The 24,338-nt window shown below is 50.1% G+C and overlaps 1 protein-coding gene across 1 annotated transcript; it reads right to left on the bottom strand.

Moving 5' to 3' along the window:
• Positions 1–2,400: 2,400 nt before the first annotated feature.
• On the bottom strand, positions 2,401–5,607 carry EPOP (elongin BC and polycomb repressive complex 2 associated protein). Its single transcript, XM_004282865.3, has one exon. The coding sequence runs from the start codon at positions 5,124–5,126 to the stop codon at positions 3,987–3,989; it is 1,140 nt and encodes a 379-aa protein (XP_004282913.1). The 5' UTR covers positions 5,127–5,607; the 3' UTR covers positions 2,401–3,986.
• Positions 5,608–24,338: the final 18,731 nt, after the last annotated feature.

Below are 24,338 nucleotides of genomic sequence, written 5' to 3'. Positions count from 1 at the left end.
AGTGGGTCAAATGGGAGAACCCAAGGGAGAATTCAAGGTGCCGAGTCTTGGGGATATGATAAGGAAAAAGGCAGAGCTATAACCAGAACGTGGACTTGACCAGGAAGGGACTGATGTGAGCAGGGGGTGGAGACAATGAGCTGGGTCTTCAACAGGGAGAGTGTGAGTTGCCAGCGTCCACAGGAGACCTGGTACCAAAGCTCAGGAGAGGGGCTGGGCTGGAGGGAGAGGAGGCAGGTACCTATGCCTGTGATTTGGGAGTCACTTACCTCTGCCTGTGCCAGCTGAAGACTTGGAAGAAGACAAAAGAAATCACGTGGGGAGACATGGGGGCAGAGGGTAGATGTCAGCTGGACATCATCAGTCTGCCTCTTTTTAAAGCTTCCTAGGGACAGAGGAAGCTGAGGAGGGACAGAAGACAGAGGGAACTTTGGAGAGAGAAAACCAGGAGACCCTGGTGCACGTCCAGCAGCGTCACAGGTCATGGAGTGATTCAGGGGTCAGGGAGGCCGGGAGGCAACCACTGGATTTGTGGTTGAGCGTTGTCCTGGGTGACCCTGGAAAGAGCAGAAGTCAAGCCACAAAGATTTAAAAGGCAAGAGGCAGAGGGTGTGGGGCAGCTGAGGATCCCAGGAGGAGGGAGGTGATGGTGAGCAGAGGTGGATTAGGGGGAGGCAGGAAAGGTGCCTTGGGAACAAAATTTAAGGAAGGCTCTCCCTCTCAGGGTCGCGCAGGTGGCCCTGATGAGGAGGGGCAGACACCTGGTCCCAGAGCTGTTGAGAGATAGAGACCCTCTGAGACTAAAGGAACTGAGATAACTCAGGAAGGGAACTTAGAGACCCAGACAGAAGCTAAGGCCCTTTGACCTCCACATCTAGGCAAAAACACAGTGGCCAGTGGTAGAGCCTCGGAGGACATGAAGGCTGGGGGAGGGGAGGGATGGAAAGAGGATGCGCCGATAATCTGGGAGCAGGGGCAGGGGACTCGGAGAGAAACACAGAGAGAGAGTGGAGGAAACCAGGGAGGGAGGGAGAGCTTCCTCCGGACCCTCCTGGGGAGATCCTCCCCACCCCGCCTCAGTGAGTGTTAGGAGGAGGGAGAGTCCCAGGATCCTTGTGTCAGCCTGAGGAAAGCAAGGGGTCCAACTCTGCCTTTCCCCAGGCTGCTCCAACTCAGGGAGGCTTGCGGTCCCAACCCAAGAAGGTCTGTACCCCACACCGACCCAGCACACCACAGTACATGCTTCCTTCCTCCAGGAAGACTGAGCAAGTTTTTCCATCCTGGGACTTAGTTTCTGTAGTGAGCTAAATGGTGGTACCCAAAAAGATAAGTCCCCACCCTAACTCCAGTGCCCCCAGAACTGTGAATGTGACCTTATTTGGAGAAAGGGTCTTTGCAGATGTAATTTAATTAAGGTTGTCATGATGAGATCATCCTGGATTATCCAGGTGGGCCTTAAATCCGATGACAAATGTCCTTATAAGAGACAGAAGAGGGGAAGGCCACGTGAAGCTGGAAGCAGTAAGGCAGCCACAACCCAAGAAACACCTGGAGCCACCAGAAGCTGGAGGAGGCAAGGAGGGATTCTCCCCTAGAGCCTCTGGGGGGAGCACAGCCCTGCAGTAACCTTGATTTCGGACTTCTAGCCTTTAGAATTGTGGGAGAATAAACTTCTATTGTTTCAAGCCACCAAGGTTTTGGCAATTTGTCGTGGCAGCCCTAGGAGACCAATATAGTACCGTATTCCGTAAAATGACTAGAAAGATTCTAGGGATGCTTCCAGCCCTAAGATTCTCCAAATTAAACCATTCAGCAAGGAGAGGAGTTCCAGGTCTGGCCAAAAGGTGTTTTTTAACTCACTGCCCAGCCCCCTTCCAGGTTGAGGATTAATACTTTGACTTGAAAGAGGAGGAAAGCCAAAGGAAAGGCATCCCCTCCCACTCCTCAGAGAAGAAGGAAGAGTCCCAAAAGGGTATTTCATGACCCACCACTCCTCTCCTTCGCCCAGAGCTCACACCACCCCGCCCAGGCTGGTCGAATGGGCCCAAACTGACCTGACTAAAAGCAAGGAGCTCTTTGAAAGCAGGAGTCTGCCTTTCTGAATTTCTCCTTGCAAACCTCGCCCCCTCTTCACAGCGCCTCTCTCCCCGCCCCTCACATTTGCGTTCTTCCTTGGCCTTCCCCATTCTTGGGGGGCAAGATAAGATGGATACCCCTGAAGCCCAGGAATGGAAGGCACTCCCCCACCCTCCTCCCTCCTCCCCACAACACAGCTGGAGGGGGAGGGGAGGTCAGCAGGGTTCATAAAGGCCAGATGTTGAGGAGAAAGAGAGCAGTGCCCGACCCACACCCACCCACCCCACCCCCACCCCCAGCAAAAGAAAAATTAAAAGAGACAGCTTTTAAAACAAACAAAACTTTTGTGGTCCAAAACAGTTTTTCGCGAGAATCTGCTCTATGCAAACATTAACAACTTTTTACAAAGCATTTTCACAGAAAAGGAGACAAGTCCTTCCCCAGTATCATATGTGGGAATTGTTCCTCCCTTGTCCCATCTTGGGGGAAAAGGGGGTGATATTCACTAGTGTGGGCAGAAGGGTCACTGGGTCCCTCAGTTGTTGGGAAGATCGGCAACCCCCAGGTTCCCCTCACACCTAAACTTGGAATTTCCCTAAGAGCTAAACTCCCCAGACCTCACCTGGGTGGAGGAGAAAGCAATTCCACTCCCCTCTGACTCACTCCCCTCCCCCAGGAAAACAGAACTTCTGACCTCAAAACTAATCCCCTGGCCCTGCCCCTTTCGGATCCATCAGGTCCCTGACAACTCCCGAAATGCCTGAAGTTGGGTGGGGGGAGGATGCTAAAGGTTCCTCAGCCCAGTTCCCTTCAAAACCCACTGGACCTTGCGGTTAGGCCAAGAGCCCTTTCATTTACCCCCTCCACAAAGAGCAGCTTGTCTTCTTTCTAACCTTGAAGGGGTCTCAGTTTGGGTGTTCAAAGAATGGACCCTGGCCTGCCCTCTACCTCCACACCCTCCATCCTTAAACCGGTGGCGAGGACCTGGAAAGGCAACTTGTTTGGTCTGATTTTATTGATTTCTTCCACCTTCCATTACTTTCCCTGGGATGGTGTCTGGCCCCTTCCCCAGACAAAGTCTGCACTTTTGAAGGGGAGGAGGTCCCTCAGCCCTGCGCCTCCAAATATAAGGAGTAAACTGGCGGAGGGGGCTGACTTATGGGGCGGATGAAAGAAAAGACCTTATAACCTGAAAGCAAACGGGGAATACTGGAGAGGCAAACCCCAAAACTGGACAAAGGGGAAAGGTTGGTGGCTGAGAATGAATATCTCGGTAACTAGGGGTCATTGACTTGGGGGTCCCTAGGAAAAGGACCAGAAGGGGGTGATCTCCCCCTTGCCTAAGCTGCTCCCTCCCCCATGAAGGATGCAGTGGTGCCCGGAGACTAGGGAAGGCCCGAGGGGAGTGAAGGGTTAAAAGGCCTGGATGGTGCGGGTGGGGGATGCCCCCGGGAGCTGCCAATCATCTCCCCACCCCCACCAGGGCCCCCCCCACCCCAATCCCCAGGCTCGCCCACAGAAACAACCGGTTTGTCCATCACCAAGGTCTCTCTCCCTCTTTTTTTTTCCTTGTCTTTGAGCTGTAGCCTCCTCGGCTCCCCCTGGGGTGAAGGCCCTGCCCCCAGAGATCCGAGATGGAAGAGGCGAGGGATTGGAATCTATGTCTTCAAGCCTTTTTCGATTAAGCCTTCTCCTGACTCCAGCCCTTGGTTCGTCTCCAAAGGATGAGGGGGAGGGGGTGTCACCCCAACCAGTTAGGTGCTTGAAGATCACTGTCATTTGAGGTCCCTCTGACCACAGCCCATAAAACCTGAAGAGGACAGGCAAAGGTGAGAAATGAGGCTCTGTCCTCAAGCCCGCAGTTTGGCTGTGGCCCCCACTTTTCCCCTTTGGCAGAAGAGGTCTCACGCTCAGAGCTGCTCCAGGTTGATCCCCCAGAATTTGAGGCCGGGGGGCTCAGGGACAGCGGGACCCCCAATCTGCCACCTCCACAGCGGGTGGGCAGGCGGGGGCTTAGAGTCTCCCTGGAGACGAAGCGAGGATGCCGGCCCTAAGTCTCCGTCCTCCCCCACCACCAGGGCCGGGGGGCAGGGGAAGCAGTCGAGGAGGCTGAAGGTGCTCGTGGTGGGGAGCGTCGGTGCAGGACGGCGGGGCTGTGCGCTGCGTTGGGGGGGCGTCGGCCGCCGGCGTTTCTTGGCGGCTCCCCGGGAGGGCCCTTTGGCTGGGGGCCGCTCGGGCCCCCGGCGCAAACTCGGAGTGTCGAGGGCGAAGCCCTTCGCGTAACACCAAAGTTTCGAGCGGCGGATCAGACGATCGAAATGTTCCTGGCGGAGATCGCCGGGCGCCGCCGGAGCTTCGCTGGCCGTCGAGGGGCTGGCGGCCGTTGCCTCGGGGGCGGCCTTCGGGGCGTTTCCATCGACTGCGGCAGTCTGGCTCGGCGGGGGCGGCTCCGGCGCTGTCCCGGGCCCCGCGGGCTCAGAGGAGAGGCCCGCAGGTGGCGGCGGAGGCCGGGAACCCGGTTCCTGATGCGGGCTGGCGTTGGGGCCAGGCTGGGAGTCGAGACCGGGGGCTGGCCTAGGCGGAGCCGAGACGGAGCTGGTCGGAGATTCCCGAGGGCGCCGGGGCGCCGGGCAGCGGCCGGGAGGTACGCCGGAGCGAGCGCCGAAGTGCGGGAAACTGCCTCCGCCCTCTTCCTCCTCGCCGCGGCCCCGGCACACAGCGGCGTCGGCATCCTGGCTGGCCGGGGAGTTGGGATCGCTGTAACGCCAGGCCTGTCCCGCGAGGTGCTTCAGGCCATCCGGGGCCCAGCCGCCGGTGCACAGGCGGGCATGAGGGTCCAGCAGCACCGGAGCCCGCGGCGCCAGCTCCCCAGGCCCCAGGTCCAGAGAGGACGCCCGGGGTTTGGCAAGGGCGCAGAAGGCAAGGGCACGCAGGCACAGCGGAGAGAACTCCTGGGTCCCCCGACGCGTCTTCCGGGGTGTGGGGGAGCAGGGCGACCCTCGCGGGGACGCCGGCACTGCGAGGCGGGGAGCGGGGCACAGAGTCTCCATGGAACCACCCGGGGGGGTGCCCACTGCGGGGGCCCTGGTCCCAGCGGCGGGATGCCCTGGCTGCCCGAAGAGCCCACGGGCGAGGGGAACATCGCCCCCCCTCGACGGGGAGGTCTCTGCTCACGGGCGCCCCCGGCCCGCACCCCTGGGCCGCGGGGCTCCGGCTCCCTCTTCGATCTCGTCACGCGGCCCTCCTGGCGGCCGGACTCCTGGGTCCCTGCGAGTCCCGGCGCGGTCTGCCGCCCTTCCTGCCGCCGCGATCCCTGTGCAGCCCAGGCGCGAGCCCCTCTTGAGTTGCCCAGAGCGCAGAGGCTGGGGAAACAAAGCGGCCGGCGGCCGCGGGAGGCGGGAAGGACCCCGGGCCCGGCACCCGGTGCCCGGGCCCAGGCGGCAGGGAGGGCGCCTTCCGCCCGCTCGGCTTCTTTCTTCCCCGCTGGCTCCCGGAGACCGCGTTATAGAGAACTGCCCCCTCGCTGCCCCAATACCAGCGCCGGGGCCGCGAGCCCGCCGCTGATTGGGCGGCACTGCCAGTGACGTTAGCCCGGACCCCACCCCTCCAGCGGCACCGCCCCCGTCCCCATTCCGCACACAGACACACACACGTGGACCCGGCGCGGCGGCGGCTGGGAGGGAGGAAAGGAGGGTGCGTGCGCGGGTGGGATCGCGACTGGCGAAACGCGCCACTAAACGTGGCGCGGTGGCGTCCTGGTGTTCAGTCGCCGCAAAGCACTTCATTTTTTCCTTAGCAGTCATGGTTTTCGCATCCGGAAAATGGGAATGTTCATATCTACCCTCTTGGGACAACGTGAATCAACATAGGTGAATCTCAAAGGCGAAGATGAAAGAAAAGATGAAAAGAGGTTGTTTAGAAACTTTGCACAGCAGGGACTCCTGCAAGCAGAGAATGTTCCCAACCTCTCTGTTTCGGTCGCCTAGAACAGTGCCTGGCACACAGTGGGCTCAAAAAATGTTGAATGAATGGTTAGGAATTCAGTGATTGTGTGCAAGATGATAAAAGTAAGAAATAAATTCGGAGAGGAGGAGTATTATTACACCCACGAAAGACGATAAATAGACTTTCTCAGTACCTGTTTCCATTTCTGACTTAGCTTCTAAATGGCCCCTTGAACAAATTCTGAGGAACTGGCTCTGCAGCCCCCCTCAAATCCCTGCCCTGTGAGGCGTGAACTGCCAAAATGGGTTGAGGAGACCAAAGGAGGGGACACACACACCCTCACTCTTATCTCCCCCAGGCAGAGTAAAGCAAAGAAAAAGTGAATTCCAATAAAAATCCTGATAATGGAGGACCACGTCCCCGCAGCACGTTCCATCCTCTTACCCTTATTTAGTTTCTGTAGATTCTTCTATTATATGAAAATCTGTGAATATTCTTTGTTGTCTGTTCTTCTTTGTTGTTGTTGTTGTTGTCTGTCTCTCCCGTTAGTCTGGAAATGAGCTGATGAGAACTTTGTTTTAATCACTTCTGCATCCTCAGTGCCTACCACAGTGCCCAGACTTAATAAGTGCTCAATATATATTTGTAAGTGAATGAATGAATCCCTGAAATATTTCTCTCTTAATAAAAATCAGGTTATTGGAATATAGCGACTTCCCATCCCCAGAAATATACAGAGAGATTGATACGATGACATGGAGTAAGGATGTGTTCGTATGTGGGGGGGTGGTCACAGAGAGAAATATCTTACTCTGAGGCAGGGATAAGAGAGGGTTTCTGTAAGGGGACAAATAATGCAGCTTGCATCCTGGTCCTCCTGGTGATGACAACAGAAGTATTGTTTCCCTACACGTCATCACATAACATTTGGGAGGAAAGGGATCAGGAAGCTCTGTCGTCCCTACATCCCTTTTGCAGAGGCCAGAGGTAAAGATCCCAAGGTGGGGCTAGGGTTTGAGGAACAAGGGGGTGTTGTGTTCTGTTGCTCAAAACACTCACCCCCTAGCATCTTCTGCAGAAGAAGTCTTCAGGGAAGTTGTCATGAAGGGGGATCCTGGGGTCTTGCCAGGTCTAGACTCCAGGGTTCCTGAGTGCCAAGAGCCCTGCTCCCCCGCCACTCACACACACACAGACGGGAGGAAAGTTCTGGAAGGATGATGATCTTCACAGCTGTCTCTCCTGGTGGACAGTGCTGAGAACTTTTACCCTAGTACCAGATTTCTTTTGCTTATGGGGCAGGGGGCATGTTTTTCAGTCCGACCCTACTCCAGACTCTTTGCAACTAAGATACCTGGGGAGTGGGCTTGGGCCCCACATGCGGGAAGCTAGACTGGAAAACTCTTTTCATCCTCTAGAGTCTCCCTCATCTTTGTATCCTCGTACCTAGCACAGTGTTGACACAAGGAGAGCACACGCAAAAAATTTTTTGGCATGAATAAATGAATGAATCATATATATCAGTGCAGAAAGGGGCTCCTCTTTCTCCCACCCCAAAAGCCACCAGTCCCACAAATCTGCGTTTAGGGGCTTTATTGGGTCTATTACTACTGAGAGTCCTTCCCTGGAGGAGGAATTCTCTCCACCTCCATTTTCCCTTTTTTCCCCTTCCTTGAATCAGGCATCCCAGAATACAGCCCAGGTGTGAAAACTCTTTGTGGGCACAGAAGCACTATACAAACAGTAGGGGTTAGTGTGAGTAACTCTCCAGCTGAAAGGGCCTAGAGTCATTGAACCTCCACTGTCAGAGGGCTTGGACCAGGGGTGTCTGCTGTGAGACCCTGGGCAGATCACTTGGACACTCTGAGTTTCAGCATATCAGTGAAAAGGCAAGACAGTGGCTTCCTCACAACGTTATCAAGAGGGTGGAGACGATGTGAGCGGGCTGACCCAGCCGTTGCAATTCCTGTTGCCTACAGTAGAGGACACTCGAGGACACTCGACCCCATCCTCAGCCTGTGGGATGAGGAGGCAGCACCCTTCGCAGAAACCTCTCCTCCTCCCCAGAGGAGAAAAATAGGGACAAGGCTGGATGCCGGGTCCCACCTGACTCCTCCGGGATAAGGGATAGGAAAGGCCCCTCAAGACCTGGAAGCTAGGCTTCCCTTTCTGTGGCCCATCTGAGTCTCACCCAAAGGCCTGTGTTCAAGGATTTGGGAACAGGGGACCAGCCCACTTTCCCCAGAAGAAGGCACAGCAGGGAACTGGACCTAGACGTCCAGCCCAATAATCATTTCTATAGTACTGACAGCATTCCAGTCTCTGTTCTAAGAACTTTATGTTATTTAATCCCCATAATAATCCTGAGGTACTTTTTTTTTTCATTGAAGTGTTGTTGATTTACAATGTTGTGTTAGTTTCTGGTGTACATCAAAGTGATTCAGTTATACATATATATACATATTCTTTTTCATAGTCTTTTTCATTATGGTTTATTACAGGATATTGAATATACTTCCCTGTGTTATACGGTAGGACCTTGTTGTTTATCTATTTTATATATAGTGGTTTGTATCCGCTAATACCATACTCCTAATTTATCCCTCTCCTACCTCCTTTCCCCTTTGGTAACCATAAGTCTGTTTTTAGTTTAATTTATTTTTTTACACAGAAGGTTCTTATTGGTTATCTATTTTATACATATACATGTCAATCTCAATCTCCCAATTCATCCCACCACCACCACCCCTGCCCAGCTTTCCCCGCTTGGTGTCCATACGTTTGTTCTCTCCATTTGTGTCTCTATTTCTGCCTTGCAAACCGGTTCATCTGTACCGTTTTTCTGGATTCCACATATATGCGTTAATATACGATATTTGTTTTTCTCTTTCTGACTTACTTCACTGTGTATGACAGTCTCTAGGTCCATCCACGTCTCTACGTAATGACCCAACTTCGTTCTTTTTTACCATAAGTCTGTTTTCTATGTCTATGAATCTGTTTCTGTTTCGTAAATAAGTTCATTTGTGTCATATTTTAGATTCCACATGTAAGTGATATCATATGGTATTTGTCTTTCTCTTTCTGACTTACTTCACTTAGTATGATGATTTCTAGGCCCATCCACGTTGCTGCAAATGGCATTATTTCATTCCTTTTTATGGCTGAGTAGTATTCCATTGTGTATATATACCACATCTTCTTTATCCATTCATCTGTCAATGGACATTTAAGCTGCTTCCACGTCCTGGCTATTGTAAACAGTGCTGCTGTGAACATTGGGGTCCGTGTATCTTTGCGAATTATAGTTTTCTCTGGATATATGCCCAGGAGTGGGATTGCTGGATCATACAGCAACTCTATTTTTAGTTTTTTAATGAGCCTCCATACTGTTCTCCATAGTGGCTGCACCAATTTACATTCCCACCCACAGTGTAGGAGGGTTCCCTTTTCTCTTCACTCGCTGCAGCTTTTGTTATTTGTAGACTTTTTAAGGATGGCCATTCTGACCAGTGTGAGGTAGTACCTATGAGGTAGATGCTTTTAATTTTTAAAAATTTACATACTATCCAGAGCCCATTTTAAGGTGTCTCAGTGATTTTTAGTAAATTTACAGAGTTATACAACCATCACCACAATTCAGTCTTAGAACATTTCCTAAGGACCCCTCATGCCCACTTGCAGTAAATCCCTGTTCCCTCCCCAGGTGACTAAACTACTTTCTGTCTCTATAGATCTGCCTTTTCTAGACATTTCATGGAAATGGAAAGGCCATATGCGGTCTTTTGCATCTGACATCTTTTACAAAAAGATAATGTTTTGAGGTTTATCAGTGTTGTAGCATACATTATAGTAGTCCGTTCCTTTTTATCTCAAGTATCCCGTAGTATGGATATACCCCATTTGGTTTATCCAATCACATTTGGCTTTTTTCCACTTTTTTTTTTTTTTTTTTTTTGTGGTACGCAGGGCTCTCACCGCTGTGGCCTCTCCCATTGCGGAGCACAGGCTTCGCACGCGCAGGCTCAGCGGCCATGGCTCACGGGCCCAGCCGCTCCGCGGCACGTGGGATCTTCCTGGACCGCGGCACGAACCCGCGTCCCCTGCATCGGCAGGCGGACTCCCAACCACTGCGCCACCAGGGAAGCCCTCCACTTTTTGATTATTATAAATAATAATGTTATGAACGTTGGCATACAAGTCTTTGCGTTGACATGTTTTCATTTCTCTTGAATAGATAGCAAAGAGTGGGATTGCAAGGTCATAGGGTACATTTATGTTTAACTTTTAAAGAGAATGCCAAACTGTCTATTAATATCCATGCCACAAATGAGGAAAGTGAGGGACAGAGATTTTAAGTGACTTGCCCAAGTTCACACTGCCAGCAAGTGTCAGGGGCAGCTGGGTCCCAAGTCCATGCTCATAACCATGGGTCTACCCCGAGACGATGAATCTAAGAGGGAAGCCATTTCTTGGCCGCCGCACCACAGCCACCACCATTTTTATCCATCTTGCTTCCAGAATTCCCTAAGTCAACCTGTGTCAACCAAGAAGTCTGTATCATCCCTTAGCCAACATCCACACTTTGCTCTGGAAATTTGCTGAGGTTAACAGCTTAAGTTCTGAACTCAAATGGGTCTCTTCATATTCCAGACTCCTCATTTTACCAGCGGTGTGACTGGGGGCAAGTTACTTAACCTCTGCTTTAGCTTCCTCATCTATAAAATAGAAATGACATCTTCTTTCATGCAGTTTTTAAAAATGGCTTCTGGGCTTCCCTCACCGGTGGCGCAGTGGTTGGGAGTCCGCGTGCCGATGCAGGGGACGTGGGTTCGTGCCCCGGTCTGGGAGGATCCCACATGCCGCGGAGCGGCTGGGCCCGTGAGCCACGGCCGCTGAGCCTGTGCGTCCAGAGCCTGTGCTCTGCAACGGGAGAGGCCACAACAGTGAGAGGCCCGCGTACCGCCAAAAAAAAAAAAAAAAAAAAAAAGATTTAAAAATGGCTTCTTATGGAAACTTTCAAACGTATACAAAAGTAAACAGAGAAGTGTAATGAACCTTCATGTACCCAACACTCAACTTCAAAACTTGTTAACTCATGGCCAATCTCATTTCATCCTTCTCTTCATCCATTTCCTTCTCTACTCCCATTTTTAAAAAACCAACTTTACTGAGGTACAATTTACATACAATAAAATGCACATTTTAAGTGTACAGTTTTCACAAATGAATATACCCATACTAACCACAATTAAGATAGAGAACATACCCTATATTATCTTGAAGCAAATCCCAGGTATCATATCATTTCATTCCAAACTATTTCAATACATATTGTTACAGGATAAGGACTCTTGAAAATAAACATGACCCCAATGCTATTATCAAACCTAAACAGGATTGTCATCCTTTAACTTCATCAAATAGCCAGTCTTCAAATTTCTAATTATCTTATAATATTTTTTCTCTACAATTTATGTAGCTTATTTGAATTAGGATCCAAGGAAGGGTTTCAAGGGATTGATATGTTTCTTAACTCTCTTTTAATCTATAAATTCCTCCTTTTTCTGTTTTTATTTTCTCTTTGCAACTTATTCATTCATTGAAGATACCCAACTGTCGTCTAGATTTCCCACAGTCTAGAATTTACTGGTTGCAATCCCACAGTGTTACGTAATCAAGCCACGTAAAAATTACTTCTCTGTAATTCAAATTTAACTGAACAACCTATGTTTCATCTGGCAGCCTTATCTATGTGCCTATGTCACGTTGGAGGCACAGTGGTGAGCAAGACAGACAAACTCCACCCCACCTCGAGACTGTACGTTCTAGTAAACTAGGGGAAGCCAGGTAATATACCAGCAGACAACATTCCTTCTGGGGATATTGTGAGGATTAAAAGAGAAACCCGTTTGTTTAGCACACAGTCCGTAGAAGACCTTGATAAATGCAAGTGTCCTTGGCAGTAGCTTAGCCTTGTCCCCTTTTCCTGTTTCTTCCCTTTGCCATCCCTGCTCCACACACCCCACCCCACCCCCAGGGATTACTCTGGGTTTGCCCTCCTCCTGCTATATGTCCTCTGCAGGTCTGTAGTTAGTTCATTTATCTATTCGCCCAACATTCCCTAAGCACCTCCCTTGCGGCAAGCCCCAGACCAGACCCTGGGGACTCAGAGGCAAAGGGGACACGGTCTGGTGGGAGAGCTGGACATTCTAGGCTAGTCTGAAAAGTGACAATAGAAGGATGGCCATGGTCCCTGGAACGGTAGAGGCGGGATGACGGTAGAAGAGGGAAGTCTTTTCACAGAAGGTAGTCTTCCACTTAGGCTCTAAAGGATAGGCAAAAGTACACAAAGGAGACATGGGAGAAGAATTCCAGCTGAGGAAACAGTATGGGCAAGGAACAGAGGCAAGAAAGTGCCTGCCCTTGTGCTGCCAGATACCAGCCGTCACCATCTTTCCCTCCTGCGAAGTAGAGGGGGCCCTGGCATTGGTCCCGTGCCATCTGCCCTCGGAGAGTCATCCCTCATCATTTCCCTTACCAACTCCATCCGTGTGTCTCTCCCATTAAAAAGCCACATCTTCCCTTGACCCCACAGGCTCTAGCCCCATCCCTGTCTCCTCCCCCTCCCAGCCAAACTTCCCCCAAGAGCTGTCTACACACTGTCTTCCTTTTCGCACTTCCCACTTCCTCCTCAACCCACTTCCATCTGCTTCCACCTCCACCTGCCACTGAAATAGCTCCTGCTGTGTTTCCAGTGGCCTCCATCTCATCAAAACTGGCAGGCTCTCATCAGCCCTCCTGTCTTGACCTCTCAGCGGTATCCCACACGATTGGCCACTTCCTCTTTCTAGGAACTTTCCAGTCCCTCGCATTCTGGGCATTGCACTTTCCTGGTGTCCTCCTGCCTCACCAGCTGCTCCCTCTTGGTCTGCAGCCCAGGCTCATTCTTCCCTCCTCTGCCCAGACAAACATCAGGGTTCCTTAAGGCTCGTCCAGAACTTCCCTATTCTCTCTCTGGACACTCTTCTGTGTCCACTGCACAGGTACCATCTGGCCTCTTGGCCTCCACCTCAGGCATTTCAAAAGCCCCACAAACGCAACCTGTCTCAAACCATCAGCGACCTGCCTCCTCTGCGACATGTTCCCGGTTCAGGGAAAACTGTTCCAATGCATGGCTCCTCCATCCACCCCCTTCCACAGACAGAAACCCAGGCGTCATCTTGGCACCTCCTAGCCAATGCCTCAGTCGGTCACGTGGTCATTACATCCCAGGTCTTCTTCTCCCCACCTCCATTCTGGCCAACCCGGCCATGCCCTCTATCTAAGCCGCAAACTGGATTGTGTTACCCCCTGCTCAAAACCTTTTGGTGGCTTCCAATTGCCTTCAGGATGAAGAATGAAACCATTAACTTGGCTCACAGGTAGGTTACAGCAGTAGCCAGACAACCTCCCACAGGTTCTCCTGGGGTGGGGGGACAGGTTCCCTCACCTTCCACCTCCCCTGTGCTGTCCTCTCTCCCTTCAGCCACTCAGGCCCCCTTTTAGCACCCAAGCATCCAGCTCCCTCCTCTCCCTCCCTTAGAACATACTGTTTCCTCGGACCATACACTTTTCCCCCACCTCCCTTCCCCTGTGCCTGGCCCACGCCTGCTTCTATTCGGAGCTCCACTGATTCATTCCTTCCTGGGATAAAGCCGTTCCCCACCCCTCCAGACTGACCAGGTCAGCTTCCACCATCATCCCCCATCAAGATCTGTGTATCTTTCCTTCAAAGCACTCTCATCCGCTTGTCACTGTCCATTTGTTAGTGCAGTTAACTGATTATTCACCTCTCCCCTTGAAACATACCACACTCTGTGTTTCAAGGGCCACATCAGATTTTGCCTTAGCTCGGTGACTAGCACATAACTGGCACTCAAATACATTTTTAAAAATCTTTTTTATTATGCATATTTCAACCTAAAGAGAAGTAGGGAATAGTATAAAATGAACTCCCATATACCCATTACCTAGATAAGTAATTATGTTAGTAATTAGTTTAAAGTTTTTTTAGTTGAAGTATAGTTAATTTACAATGTTGCGTTAGTTTCAAGTGTACAGCAAAGAGATTCAGATACATATATACACATGTATTCTTTTTTCAGATTCTTTTCCATTACCGGTTATTACAAGATACTGAGTGTAGTTCCCTGTATTATACAGTGGTCCTTGTGGTTTACCTATTTTATATATGGTACTGTATATATGTTAACCCCAAACTCCTAATTTATCTCTCCCCCCTCCTCCCACTATCTCCTTTTGAAACAATAAGTTTGTTTTCTATGTCTGTGAGTCTATTTCTGTTCTGTAAATAAGTTCATTTCTATCATTTTTTTAGATTCCACATATAAGTGATATCATATGGTATTTGTCTTTCTCTGTCTGACTTACTTCACTTAGGATGATAATCTCTAGGTCCATCCATGCTGCTGCAAGTGGCATCATTTCATTCTTTTTTATGGCTGAGTAATATTCCATTGTGTGTGTGTGTGTGTGTGTGTGTGTGTATACACACACACACACATCTTCTTTATCCATTCATCTGTCGATGGACACTGACGTTGTTTCCATTTCTTGGCTATTGTAAATAGGGCTGCTGTGAACATCGGGGTGCATGTATCTTTTTGAATTTGTTTTTTCCAGATATATGCCCAGGAGTAGGATTGCAGAATCATATGGTAACTCTATTTTTAGTTTTTTAGGGAAACTCCATAGTGGTCTCCATAGTGGCTGCTGTAATTATTAACATTTTACTATATTTATCATTTTTGCTGAAATATTTTAAAGTGGTTTCAAGTTTGCATGACAGTTTAATCCTTAAATACTTCAGGAAGTTTTCTTAGTACCATATTATAATCACCCCTTACAAAATTATAATAATTCCATATATCATCTAATACCCAGCCCACATTCAATTTTCCTTAATTGTCCCCCCAAAATGCTTTTTGATTTGTTCCAACCAGAATCTAAATAAGGTCCGCACGTTGCATTTGGTTATGTCTCTTCCGTCTCATTTAAATCTAGAATAATCTTTTTCCCCCTTATGCCATCGAGTTGTTGAATTGCTAAAGCATTTTAGGTAAATTATAGAAATCATGTCCCACCTTCTAGATTTCTCTGATTGCTTCCTCGTGGTGGTGTTTACCCTGTATTTCCTGTAAACTGGAAATTAGATGTACAGGCTCCATTGGATTCAGGTTGACTACACTGGCAAAAACACTTCCTGGGCCATGATGCTTCCTCCCTCGGCCACTACATCAGGGTGTCCCCAGTGCCTGAGCTCCTCCCTTGCTGATGGAATGCTGCTGATTGGTAGATCCTACTGGGGACAGCCGATCCCTTTATGGAGAAGTTGCATTTTCTTCCTTTAGAGCCAGAAAGTAATCTATGGGACAATATTTTGGAATGATTGCGTTTTTAATCAATGAAGTAGGTCAGTGTGGCTGAACAGTGGTGAAGACAGGAACCAGAATGCAAAGGGAAAAGGCCTTGATAAGAAATTTGGACTCTATCCTGTAGGACAGGCAATTATGGACCACTTTCAAGAAAAGGAAATCACATGATCAGACTTGGCAACAGGGAGGGGTGAGGAGGCATAAACGGAATAGGGAACTAGCACTTCCTGAATGCTAGCTTGAACTGACACTATGCTAGGTGCTTGGCATACTTGACACAAGTGAAACCTTCCCTGTTTTTAAAAGAAAAAGGCTATTTTACAGATGAGGAAAATGGAGGCTCTGACTCATTCAGTCACTCACCCAAGTTCGCAGCAAAGAACTAGTAAAGACCTAAAGGAAGGCAGTGACCATGAGCGTGGACAGGGGTTTAAGGAGAATCATCGGTACCTATAACTAGCTGGGTGTGGGGAGGAGAGGAACTGGGAGCCCTGGCTGAAGCTGAGACTTCCTGCAGGTTGTGGGTGGGATGCCAGAGGGGATGGAGCAGGTTGGAGGGGAAGTTAAGGAGCTCAGACTCCCAGCTGCCCAGAGGTCTCCAAGCCGCTCTCTTGAGAAATGGTGTTTATAACAGGACAATGTCTATATTGGCTTCCAGCATGACTCGATAATTAGCTTAAGATAGCCCTCATTGGCGTTTCATTCAAAGTAAGGACACTCTTCCATTCCTTCTGACACGGTCTGTTTTCCATGAGTGTTACAGGGTGAGTGTGAACGCGGAGCTCTTCTCTCTCTCTCTCTCTCTGTCTCTGTCTCTCAGTTCAAATGGGCCAGAGACTGATGTCAGGGTGTGTGGGGGCTGTCTGCTCTCTCAGCTACAGTTTATCTGTCTCTGGTGCTTGGGAGTATGGGCTCCCCCCTGGATAGGGAGCTGCCTTAGGGTGGGGTCCTGGGACCTGCACATTCAATGCCCAGCAGGAGTGTGGTCCAGAGGTTGGTTCCAGGAACCATGTGGAGGGTGCAGTGACAAGGAAGATGGTTCTCAGAGGTCAGTTGGGAGGAGGCTGCCAAGGTTGGCTACAAGGATGCTCAGGGCAGAAAAAGGGCTGTGTTTAGGGGAAACAGGGAAACTCTTCCATTTAAGAGGTGTAGACAAGGTAGATTTTATGGGACTTAGTGGCTGACTCAGAGAAGGAGGAAGAGAAAGAACTGAGAAGGACCCTCGGGGTTTTGTCTCAGGAGAGAAGGTGGAGGCTATTGACTAAGGGGGGACCTACAAGAGGAGGGGCGGGTCCAGGGATGGTGAGACGTCAACTGAACCAGGAACCAAATCTAAGTGGGTGTGGTCTGAGGAGACCCGGGAAAGGCCGGCTGGGACTGGAGAGCCGTCACAGACCCACGGGGCCGAAGGAGAAACTACAGGCATGAATAAGCATTTCCAGAGAAAGTCATGTGGAACCAGAAGAGGACCCCCTGCCCCTGTCCCTGCCTCGGGAAAGGACCCCAACAAAAGCGGCTGAGAAACATGAGAGAGTGAGACATGCAGGGCGGTCATGGGGACCACATGCCATGGAGAGGTTTCACAGGACAATGATGGAGGAGGTACCGGCCTTTGTGATTCTCAGATGGACCAGTCAAGGGTCTGGGAACCCGACTTCGGCTTCTTAGCAAAAACGAAGTGGGAGGGATCACCTAGAGATGGAGCCCGAGAAGCAAAAAGCAGAGCTGGCTCTCAGCAGGAACGGACACAGGACATGTCACCTACTGGGCACCAGGAGCAAAGCCACCAAGAGGGGACCACCCACTGCCCGCGCCAGCAGCCTCTGTTCTGGTCACTTGCTGCTCAGAGCAGAGCGTGAAGGCCTTAGACTGGAGAGGCTGTATCACATGCCCACATCTCAGTTCCCAGGGCACCAGGACGGAGGCTCAGAATTCCTTCCTTCAGTTCCTCCAGTAAATATTTACTGAGTGCCTGGTATGTGCCAGGCCCAGCTCTAGGCCCCTGAACACGGCAACAAAATCCACAAAGATCTTTGTCTTCACGGCACTGACATTAGAGGGGAAAGACTGACAACAACAACAGACATAAATATGTGAATAACGTAGAAGGTTAAGGACAAAGAAAAAGTATAAGGAAGATTGGGAGTGGTGGGGGAGGGTGCGGATCGCAGTGTACATAAGGTGGCCACGGAAAGCCTAACTGAGGAGGCAGGACATGCCTGGCGTGCACAGGAACCAGCAAGGAAGCGATGCGGCCTCAGCACGTGAGCCAGAGGAAGAGTGGAGATGAGGCCAGAGGCATGGGGGCAACAGACCGGTTAGGACCTTGTCGGCCCCTGTAAGGACTTCGGCTTCCCTCTGAGCACAGTGGGAACTCCTGGAGGACTTGAAGCCCAGGAGTGACCTGGTACCGTTTAAGGGGATCACTCTGGCCACTGTGTAGGGAACAGATGGCAGGGGCGAGGATGGAGGCAGGGAGACTGCTTAGGAAGCTGCCACGAGAATCCCGGGGAGAGAATCATGGTGGCGTGGTGGGAAGTCATGGCATTCTGCGTGTACTGTGAAGGTAGAGCATCAGGACCTGCTGACAGAGTGGATGTGGGAGAGGAACCAGAACCGACCCCAGGCTTTGGGCCTGAACAACTAGAAAGATCGAGTTGCCATCAATCGAGATGGAGAAGGCTGTGGGTGAAGCAGCTGGCATGGATGGGGTCGCTGGAGAGGTCTAGGGTGGATCACCCAGTGGGGCGTTCCCCTGAAATAGACGGGGGACACTGGGCAGCCACAGCCTCCAGGAAACATCCGCGACAGGTGGTTGCTGGTGACCTTTGGCAGAGCAATGTCAGCAGGGGCGAGGGGAAGCCAGAGCGTAAATGTGAGATGTGTAGTGGAGACTGAGCTTTCGGTCCGGCCTCCTGATTTACAAAGCAGAGCACGGATGGGAGACAGAGGGATGGAGAGACAAGGCCAAGGGAGTGGCCTTTTGGATGGAGGTGGCCTGAGCCCATTTGGAGGCTGAGGGGAAAGAGGCAGCTGAAGGAGAGCTTGTAGATCAGGATAAAGAATCTTCACAAGGGACTTCCCTGGTGGTGCAGTGGATAAGACTTAGCTCTCCCAATGCAGGGGGCCTGGGTTCGATCCCTGGTCAGGAAACTAGATCTCACATGCATGCCGCAACTAAGAGTTCGCATGCCACAACTAAGGAGCTGGTGAGCCCCAACCAAAGAGCCCGCCTGCCGCAACTAAGACCCGGTGCAACCAAAAAAAAAAAAAAAGAATCTCTACAAGAAGGAGAGCAGAGGTTCAAGCTCAAGGAGCTAAGGGTCTGGACCAGGGTCAGGAAACAGGGAAGATTCCAGAGACGTCAAAAGAAGAGGTGGCCGGCCAACAGCAGATGAGAGAGAAGGCGGCGACAGGCATGACTCCAGGATTTTGAATCCCAACTCCCGCCATCCTAAAGGCCTTCCGTGTCTATCTCTGAGTCCAGGCTTCCTCATCTTCACACCACTACAGCCCCCAGACCTCACACTGCCCCTGCTATGACCAAGGTCTGCTGCATCCCCAAATCCTCAGCGCCCTGAGCATAGCCTCATATCTGAACACAAACACACGCGGCTGCTTTCCCCAATTCTGCCACATTTGGGGGACACTGCCCACTTGCTGGCCCCCTCCCCGCCTAGCCCTTCCATCCCCCAGCCCCAAGGGGCTCCTCTCCTGCTTTCCACCTGAGCCCCCATCTCAGCAATGGCTTTGCTTCCTGTTTCAGAAAGCAAATACAGTGGTGATCGAGAGAAGCTGAACACAGAAGAGAACACAGTCTAAGTTTCCACTTTTATGAAGTTCTAGAATCCGCGAAATGAATCTATCAAGATCTATTAGTGATAGAAATCGGATCAGTGTCGCCTGGGGCTGAAGGAATGACTGCCATGGGATATGAAGGAACTTTCTAGGGAGATGGAAATGTTCTATATTTTTATTGGGGTGGTGGTTACACGGCTCTATACATTTGTCAAAGGTCATCACTTGCACACTTAAGATGTGTGCATTTGACTACATGTAAATTATACCATAAAAAGCTGATTAAAAAAACAGAAAACTAAAAAAAATTTTTTAAGGAAAAAATACATGCTATCAAGCAGAAAAATCCTACACACACACACTCATCTGTCCCCATCCTTCACTTCCTCCCTTCTCTGGGGGAAGCAATGTGCCCCCTCTCGTCCACCTGAGCCCTTGTGCTGGAGACTGTCCAGTAAGTGGCAGGCCACCCCTCCCTGACCTTGCATCCTCCTCCCCTGCTGTCCTGTCTCTCTCTCACTCCCAGCCCAGCCCCTAGGAAGGATGTCTATGCTCACACTCTCTCTCTCCCTCCTCACCCAATCTGCTGACACCTCCTCCACCATGCTGGACCCGTTGCCCCTCTCTGAGATACCTGCCCTGCGGGCCACTCCCTCCCTCCTTCCTCTCTCCTCCCTGGTTCCTATGACACCACTTTTTCTGGAGGTCCTCCTCCATCTCTGGACATTCCTTCTCATGCTCCTTCCCTGATTCCCCCCATCTACCCCCTCCTAAATACAGGCGTTCCCTGAACCTCTGGCCTTGGCTTTCTGCTCTCTGTACCTGCGCAGATTCCCAGCGTGATCTCACCCATGCCAGGGCTTCAGTTACCATCTATTGCTGACAACGCTCAAAGATATCTCTGAATATTTTTTCAGAGTATCAAGGATATGGCAGAAGAGGTAGGCAGAATATTACATATGCTTCAACAGCATTTTACAATTTTTAAAGTGATAAACGTATCCAACCCTCTTCTGGGATGGTCCACTAGACCTCAAATTCAGCAAGCTCAACCTGAACTCATCAACTCTCTCCCAATTCTGCTCCTCCTCCCTTCTTCAGGAGTCCAGTTGTTTGAGACAGAAACCTGGGAGTCACCCTCCCACTCCATGATCACCAACTGTCAATTACCCGCTTCTCTCAATTTTACTCCCTACACATTCCCTCTCGCCATCCCCACCAACACTCCAGTCCAGGACCTCTTCCTCACTCTCAGACACGTTCAAGCACTCATCCATTCACTCATTTGTTCATTCAACAAGTATTAACTGAGCACCTACTATGTGCCAGACACCGATCCAGGTGCTTGAGTTACATCAGTAAACCTAACAGGTAAAAATCACTGCCCTATAGAAGACCTAAGTAGACATTTCTCCAAAAAAGATGTACAGATGTGCCAACAGGCACATGAAAAAATGCTAATTATTAGAGAAATGCAAATCAAAATCACCATGAGGTATCACCTCACACAGGTCAGAATGGCTATCATCAAAAAGTCTACAAATAATTTATAGAGGGAGAGGGTGTGGAGAAAAGGGAACCCTCCTACACTGTTAGTGGGAATGTAAATTGGTGTAGCCACTATGGAGAACAGTATGATGGTTCCTTAAAAAACTAAAAATAGAGCTACTAAATGATCCAGCTATCCCACTCCTGGGCATATATCCAGAAAAGATGAAAACTCTAATTCAAAAAGATACATGCACCCCAAAGTTCACAGAAGCACTATTTACAATGGCTAAGACACGGAAACAACCCAAGTGCCCATCAACAGATGACTGGTTTAAGGAGATGTGGCATAGATAGATATAGATATAGATATTACTCAGCCATAAAAAAAGAAATATTGCCATTTGCAGCGACATGGATGGACCTAGAGAATACCACACTTAATGAAGTAAGTCAGAGAAAGACAAATATTATATGATATCACTTATATGTGGAATATAAAATAGGACACAAATGAACTTATTTACGAAACAGAAACAGACTCACAGACATAGAAAACAAACTTATGGTTACCAAGTGGGAAAGGACCCGGGAGGGATAAATTAGGAGCATGATACAAACAGATATAAACTACTATGCATAAAATAGATAAGCAACAGGGATTTACTGTATAACACAGGGAACTATATTCATTATCATGTAATAAACTATAGTGGAAAATAATCTGAAAAAATATATATCACTTTGCTGTACACCTGAAACTAACACAATATTGGAAATCAGCTCACTTTAACAGAAGAAAATCACTGCCCCATGGAACTGATATTCTAGAGCTTGCAATAATTTCAGAAGTCACTCTGTTTTCCACCTTTACCCCTCTGACCACCAATTCTGTTGTGGCTACTGAACTTTGCAATATGTACATCTGCTCAGCATCTTCCATAGGACCTCATGTTCCTGAGGTCAAGTCTGGGCCACAGGTAACGTGTCTTGATCCCTTCCCTCCCACTCCCTTTCCCGCTCCTCCTTCATAGAACACTTGTACCCCTTGAACACAGCAGGGCTCTCACGCTAGCAGGTATATTCGCTCATCCTTGGCCTGTGATACTCTCCCTCGCCTGGCTATCCAGCAAACTCCTGGTCACCTTCAAGTCACAGCTCAGACCCTGCTTCCTCCAAGGAGCCTTGCCTGATTTCCCCAGGCAGACGCTGGGGCTTCTTCTCCAGGGCTCCCTTTGTAAATGGTCCACCCTCCATCATAACACATATCACACTGCATGGTGCAGTTTGCCTGCCCCCACCAGCCAGCTTTTCCTCTCCACCCTGGACGCCTTGCAGGGCTGCAACCCGCTTTGATCCCTTCTGCATCATCAGTGCCTGGCCCATTATCTGGCGCATAGCAGGGGTCAACAAATGGTGGTGGATTAAATAAATGACAGTGAATTAGTAGTAGTGTGACTACTACTAGGGAGATAGGGAGAGGCTTGGTGAGAAGGGGAGAGTGAGTTCTGAGCTAGCCCCAGAGCAGCCCCCTTACTGATCATCTGGACTGCGACCCCGTGGTTAAAAGCAGGGTTCAGATCCCACTTCTGCACCTTCTGCTTGTGGTGCTCTTTGTGCTCTGAGCTTATTTCCTTCCCTGTAAAATGAGAACAGGAGTCAAATCTATCTCAGGGTTGTTGCAAGGAGGATGGTAGATGCTTAGCACAGTGCCTGGCACATCAGCTCTCATCAGAAGTGAGCTGCTGCTGTCATTGCAATCGTCATCATCATCACCACCATCACCATAGGTGTCCATCCTTGCCTCCTGACCCACCCATCCCCCTAGTGCTGTTCTCTACTATTTCCTCCCTTCTCACCCCCCCGTCCATGTTTGACCCACTGTGGTCACCTTCCACTCCCACTACTGCCTGGAACTTTCCAGGTGGAAAGTCACCAAGGAGGGACCTCCTCCTCAGAACACTTTCCTCCCTTGACCTCTCAGTGGCATCACTTCTTCCTTCTTAAATGTCCCTCCCTGACTTCCATGACATGAACTCCCTGCTTTTCAGGACACCCTTCTGGCCTGCTCACTCTGGTTCTCTCCAGCCCAGACTGCTGATCCAGACCCAATCAACTGCCTGCCGAGCATCACCACCCCATGTGTCACAAACACCCGATGTCGATGGCGATGGTATGTCCAAAGCGGCTCCTTGCCAGCTTTACCACCCCACCCTCACTCCTGAGTTCTACTGTGAGTGCAGAGATGAGCTCCAACCAGCAAATCCTCCAGGCTGCACCTCTGGGAGGCATCCTCCCGATCTTGCCTTACAAAACAGTCCCTGTCGTGGTCTTAACATCCCACTTCTTTACATCCTCATAGCCTGCCCTTCTCTCATCCCCTCTGCTTCTGCCAGAGTCAAACCCTCATCTCTCAGCTGGGCCCTAACAAGTCTCCTACCACTTGCTATTCAAGTGTGCTCTTTGGAGCAGCAACACAGCATCACCTGGGAGTTTCTAAAAATGCTGGGTCTCAGACCGCCACCCCAGACCTACTGAATCACACCCTGCATTTTAACAAGACTCTCAGGGGATTCACATGCACTTTAAAGGTTGAGAATTGCTGTCCTACTAATCTAGAATCCCCCCACCCTAACCAATCCCAGACTTGACAACCAGTGTGCAAATAAGGCTATGCACCGCTTACTTAAAAGCCCTTACTGGCTCCCCACTGCCCTCAGGATTAAATCCAAACTTCTTAGCAAAATATCGTAGGTCCCCTTAATCTGGTTTTTGGTCATCCCTCTCACCCTCCCTCCTGTTCTCCTACTACACATACCATCATGGGGTGTCCACAGTGTACAACATCGATACACACTTTGCTGGTTCCTACCTCTGTGCCTTTGAACAAGCTGTCCCCCCTGCCTGGAAAGCTCTACTGCCCCTTATCTGCCTGCAAACCCTCCTTCACTCATCTGGTCCCAGCTCAGGCTATCCCTGATCCCGTAAACATGGTTACTTCCTTCCTGCCAGTGTCAGCACTCTTCTTAGCACTGTCACAGCCCTTACGATCTTGAAGTCATTTCTCTATAGATCTGTCATTCCCACCATCCCAGGGACTATCTGTGTATCTCCTATGGCCTACCCATGATGATTCAATGAAGTGTTTGCTGAAAGATGGAATAATACAGCTTTTTGCAATTCTGTCCTGATGGCAACTATAACAGGAGGGATGATTAGACTTCAGGAGGAACTAGTGGAAAAGAAGAACACAGCAGGGCGAATGTGCTATTCATCTGTCATCCCTCAGCCTGGAAATTTCCCCAAGAGCAAAATCATCAACCACAGAATGTTAACTCCAAGGGGATTTTCAAGATCCAGTCACCCAACCAAATGCCAGAGAGGGCAACTGCTTTGCCCAAGGTCACACAGCTGGTTAGGGGCAGGGCTGGGACTTGATTCCAAGTAGCTCTGGAAAAAGTTTGGGCAGATGGCTACCTCACCCCATGGACCTCTTCCCTTCCTACCCATTTTAACTCCCTAAAGGAAGTCCCTTATGTCCTAACATGGTCAAAGGGACCATGTGGGCTCAGTCACAGCTCTTAAAACACCTGCTGG

This window comes from Orcinus orca, chromosome 19, assembly GCF_937001465.1.
Source record: "Orcinus orca chromosome 19, mOrcOrc1.1, whole genome shotgun sequence".
Classification (NCBI taxonomy): Eukaryota; Metazoa; Chordata; class Mammalia; order Artiodactyla; family Delphinidae; genus Orcinus; species Orcinus orca.
The sequence above is the reverse complement of the archived record's forward strand: the minus strand, read 5'-3'. Positions and strand labels throughout refer to the sequence as shown.

Bases quoted from the DNA above. Each gene is read 5' to 3' on its own strand.
- EPOP (XM_004282865.3), bottom strand. From the start codon at position 5,126: ATGGAGACTCTGTGCCCCGCTCCCCGCCTCGCAGTGCCGGCGTCCCCG.